The following is a 5,314-nucleotide window of genomic DNA, read 5'->3' as shown; positions in this document are numbered from 1 at the left end:
GTATATAAAGCAATGAATTTCATAAAGAGATTTTCGTCATGTTACCTTCTTCCTCCTGGCTTCTCTTAGGCCCCTATTCCTCTCTGTCTGATTCCATTTTTCTTCCCAATTTTCCAGTTTCTGCCATATATATTCTACCTTTTTCCCCTTCCATTCAAAATCTTCCCTATTTCCTGTCTTGCAGTTTGTGTGGTGGATTGAATAGAAAATGCCCTCACAGGTGTCTGCATTTAACTACATGGTAACCAGTTGGTGGTGCAGAATAGGGAGGTTATAGAGCTTTTACAATAGGGGTCTTGTAGTAAGAGGCTGCTTTATATGTTCCTGGCTGATCAGCCCCGAAATAATCACACAGAAACTGTATTAATTAAGTCACTGCTTGGCCTATTAGCTCTAGCTTCTTATTGGCTAGGTCTTACATCTTTAAGTAGCCCGTCTCCATTAATCTGTGTATTGCCTTGTGGCTGTGGCTTACCAGATAAAGTTCCATTTAAGTTTCTGTCTCCAGTGGGGCTGCATGGCATCTCACTCACTCTGCCTTCTTTTTCCTAGAATTCAGTTTAATTTTCCCACCCACCTCTATTCTGCCCTGCACACGCCCAAGACAGTTTGTCTGTTAACCAATAGGATTCACAGCATACAGAGGGGAATCCCACGTAAGAGTCTTGCTAGGGGATCACTGTGGGCACAGAGTAAGTGTTTGTAGCATCACCCTACTTCCAGGTGACTGCCTCTGCTTGCTGGTGTGCTAATTAAATGACTGCCTTATCCATCCATGTGGTCCTCATCCTCACCATAGTGGACTCCAGTTATCTGGAGCTGTAAAGAAAAATAAATATCTTCCTTAAGTTGCTTCTGGTTATAATGTTATACCACAACATAAAAGTAGAAAATACAGTCCATTTTCTTTTACCACGTATGTGCACCAGCATACTTGTGCACATAGGCACATATATGCACCCACACACATGCATGCACACATGCATGTACACAGACACACATACATTTATGAACATACATTCACACATACACATATGCAAACACAATTAAGCCTAAGATTTGATTGTAACACTGAGGCTTTTGCTTTTCTGAGTCTTATAAATTTTAATTTAATTTATTATTACTGCACGTATGTTTATGTGTGTTTTACCTACATATACATCTATGTACCACATGAATGAAGGAAAGAAGAGAGTGTCAGCTCCACTGACACTGGAGTTACAGTTGGTTTTGGGTGGCCATGGGTATGCCAGGAATTGAACCAGGAACTTCTGGTAAAGTAGTAAATGATCTTAATAGTTGAGCCACCGTTCCAGTCCCAAGTCTGGGATAACTTAGATTCTAATCATAAGTCCATTCCATATTCCCCCAAACACCATTATTTCTTTTTTCTTTCCACTGTGTAAGTGAAAAAGAAAAAAAACACAAAGAAACAAAAACAAAATATGCAGAGAAACCACGAACACAAGGTCTCAGATGCATTTATTTCCTCTTAGAGGAGTAGTCAAAGACATTTAGCAAAAGTGACAATGATGATGCCAGTGGGATTTGTCATTCTCTTTCAATTAAAGATGAGGAGGCAAGGACATTGGTCTGTTCCTGTTGCTTACAATCAGACCGCTGTGGTACCCAGAGTCACACCCTCTGGTACTCCCCTAAACCTCACATACTCATTCCCCTCAGGAAGCAGCAGGATTCCCAGTAGACACACATCCATCAACTCAGGAAGACACAGAAAAAGTAAACTTGTTTGTTTTTGTTTTGAGCCCTGACTGAAGTTCCAGAAGTGACCTGTCAATCCTTTTAAGTGTGAGCAGTGACTTTACATCGCCTAGGGAGACATTGATTTAATTAAAGTGACACAGAGAAAAGGATACAATCGAGTTTTATAATTCATTAAGTTTGATGAGTATAAAGACTCACAAGATATTAAAACCTAAGCAACTTAGGAAATGTAAGATATTGGAGAAGAAAAAAGGCAAATGGTCCTCAAGACAAAGGAAATGATGATTGTTTCAGAATCACTGAATTCTGTTGCTTACTTTCTTTAGTTAACTGTCAGTGGAGATTTGTGCGTTAATCACAAATATGGTATTACCAAGACTAGACTGAACATCTCTTGCTTGAATCAGGAATTTCTTGAATGAAGTACTGTCCCTAAGAGTCATCACGATTCCAGAGTGAAACTAGTACTTGCTAGTTCAAGATGTGTGGGATTAGTGTTCCCAGTATTTGCTTTTTTTTCTCCTTTCCCTGAAAAAGAGGAGCGAGGAGGATGAGCAGCAGGAGGACCATCATTGTTCGTCGTGTAGATCAATGTGTAGCGCATCCTCTAAACTATTCACAGAAAGTTTATTTCTTGGGACAGAAGTCTATCTGGGTCAAGGGGCATGTGACAAAGCTTGGACAAAAATAAGTGACAAATATCACATGTTGCCTAGTTACTTCTAGAAATGCAGTTTTTCCTATGGATGCAAATGATAGGAAAAAGAATCATGCAGAGGAAATCACATCATCGTCATCGTCATCATCGTCATCTGAATCCATGGTTCTCCTGCTGTGGTCATTGTCATGTCATCTACCTCAGCTGTGGAGGTATAAAAGTCATCTTGGTAGAATGTGGAATAGAATCTGGGGATTTGTCAGGATGCTGAACCAAGCCTCTTCCAGCTTAGCCCACGACATACACTGAAACCATATCAACAATGAAGCAAACACAAAAGAACTGCCTTTCTGGAACACCAAACCTAGTGAGTTGTTTCATACTACATAGTTCTCATGCCCCATAGTTTCTCCTTACAAAGCCAAAACTACAGTGGGCAATGTAGACAGGGATGCCAAGGATGTTGCAGCAGAAAAGAGAGACCAGAACTCATTCTAAAGATGTAGTTGTGTAATTTGAGGAGGATACCCAAGGGCATATGTGTGGTCAACATTTTCAACCACGGCTACTTTCCCTGAATATTACGTTGCACAGAAATAGATCCTAGGTTGTTAGAAGGGACTGGGAAGAGACATTTTAAAGGAATGCAGAAGTGCAGAAGCTACAAGTTGTCTACATGAAAGGCTCTAGGAAAACAGAAAGAAGTTTGGCAAAGATGTAACTTCATTCTTTGTTTTAAAAATTCAGTATGTATGTAAATATGCTTTGTTCTATTACTTGATCTCATTTTTCTCCCCAATCCTGATCTCCTTTTCTTTTTTTTTTTCTTTCAATCCCTTTAATGAGGTACTCTGAGGAACCAGAAGAATAACAGGCAGGGAAGACGAAGTAGCGCTTTTTAAGCCTACTCAGTAATTCATCAATCTTCTTCTGGTAACTGGATCTTGCTGGGATCAAAACAGTTGGATTCCATGATGGGGAGGCCGTTGGTTTCTCGGTATTTTACAAGTCTCTCAGCTTCCCGGCGGGCCCACTCTTGCATCCTGTAGTCAGGCAGATATGCCACAAAAGTGGTACCAAAGACCAAGACGATGGGAAAACCAAAGAAGAAGACAGCTCGCATGTTCAAGACGTCCACCACAGGGTCCTGGTCATAGCCGTGAAAGTCTGGGTTCTTCGCGTAGAGGTTTTCGTCCTCGGGTTCTGGGTCCTCCTGCCAGAGTGTGGTCGGTTCTCGTGACTGCTTTCTCTCCACAGCAGACGGGGAGATTACAGCCCTGGAGGATTCCCAGCAAACGCGGGCAGCCGGGAGCTCTCGTATAGCTGCTACTGCCAAAAGGCGGCGAGCGTATAAACTTAACAGCCTGTCTGCCATGACAGCTTGTGAGGCTGAGTCGGGGAATGGGGGGGGGGGCACTCTGATCTCCTTTTCTTGCTGCTTTATTTCCTTCTCCAAATAGACTGTGCTTCTAACTTCATACAATAGATTCCTATACTGAATTATTCTATCTGTTCCCCTCCTCCATTAAGACCTCTTCTTTTCTTTCCTGCATCCTCTTTCTGCTTTGTACACAATTGTATATACACATAAACTTACACAGGCACACATACATACACACATTTAAAACTAGGCTTTGTATATATTCTGGTTGCTATGATAAAGACCACGACTAGAAGCAATTTGGGGAGAAAAGTTGTATTTTGTCTCACAGTTGTAGTCCATCATGAAAGGTCATGAAGGAAGGAAGTGAAGTAGGTACCTCAAGTTAAGAAATAAAGTGGAGACCCACGATGACTGCTGCTTATTGACTTGCTCCTCCGGGATTGCTCAGCTGCCTTTCTTATACAACCAAGGACTATCTGTCCACAATGGCTGCATACACACTGAGGGGGCCTTCTTCCTGCATTGATTATTGAATCAAGAAAATGCTCCACAGACTAGCCTACAGACTAATGGAGCCTTTTTCTCAATTGAGGATCCTCTTCTCAGACAACTCTAGTCTGTGTCAAGTGAACAAAAAAAAATGTCAGTAGAGCAATGTATGAGAGACAGTATTTGCCTTTCAAATTTTGTTTTGCTTTATTAACATAATCATTTCCTGTTCCATTTGAATATGAACATAATGATTTCCAGTTCCATTCAGTTAAACTTTAGCCATTCATCTATTGGTTCATATCTGACCTTGAACTATGTATTAAGTATTATGAATAGTGCAGCAATAAGCGTGAATGTGCAATCATCTGTATGGGAAGGCATTGAGTCTTCAGCTATTTACCCAGGAACAGTACAGCTGGAGGAAAAAACAAAAGACTAGTTATGTTTTCCATAGCTTCTCTACCAATTGACTCTTATCAGCATTGACTATTGGTACAACTTCCAATACCTCTTTACTACCTTAGGTTTTTCTGATAATAACAGTCAGTATGCCCTGCAATAGAATTTCAAAGTAGTTTTAAGTTGAAGTTCTCTGATTGTGAAAGATGTTGAATATCATTTTGCTTTTTTGTTTGTTCATTTGTTTATTTGAGAAAGTGCTTATGCACGGCAAGTTGTCCTCAAACTTGCTAGCTAGTATAAAACGGAGCCTTGAATTCCTAATTTTTCCGTCCTCGATTCTCAAGTAATTAAATCACAGGTGGATACTACCATGTGAAGATGGAGATTTCTGTTCTTCCTTGTCCAGCAGCTACTCAGTCCCAAGTAAACATAAAGAAGCTATGTTAATTATGCTGTTTGGCTTATGGCTAAGGCATATTCCTAGTATTTCTAGCTAGTTCTTACATCTTAAATTAAAACATTGCTATTAATCTATGTATTTCCATGACACTGTGGCTTATCAGTAAGGTTCTGGCATCATTCTTCTTTGGCAGCTACATGTTGTCTCCATGACTGTTTCTACATTCCTCCTCTGTCTCTCCTTGGATTTCCTG

At 40.5% G+C, this 5,314-nt stretch overlaps 1 protein-coding gene across 1 annotated transcript; it reads right to left on the bottom strand.

Annotated features, from left to right (window-relative positions):
- Window positions 1-3,285: 3,285 nt before the first annotated feature.
- On the bottom strand, window positions 3,286-3,758 carry LOC126487507 (NADH dehydrogenase [ubiquinone] 1 beta subcomplex subunit 11, mitochondrial-like). The gene has a single exon (XM_050120305.1). The coding sequence runs from the start codon at window positions 3,756-3,758 to the stop codon at window positions 3,303-3,305; it is 456 nt and encodes a 151-aa protein (XP_049976262.1). The 3' UTR covers window positions 3,286-3,302.
- Between the last annotated feature and the right edge of the window lie 1,556 nt (window positions 3,759-5,314).

The sequence above is a fragment of the Alexandromys fortis genome, unplaced genomic scaffold (assembly GCF_014885135.2).
Source record: "Alexandromys fortis isolate MF-2015 unplaced genomic scaffold, M_Fortis_MF-2015_v1.1 scaffold_179, whole genome shotgun sequence".
Taxonomy (NCBI): domain Eukaryota; kingdom Metazoa; phylum Chordata; class Mammalia; order Rodentia; family Cricetidae; genus Alexandromys; species Alexandromys fortis.
The sequence above is the reverse complement of the archived record's forward strand: the minus strand, read 5'-3'. Positions and strand labels throughout refer to the sequence as shown.

Bases quoted from the DNA above. Each gene is read 5' to 3' on its own strand.
- LOC126487507 (XM_050120305.1), bottom strand. From the start codon at position 3,758: ATGGCAGACAGGCTGTTAAGTTTATACGCTCGCCGCCTTTTGGCAGTA.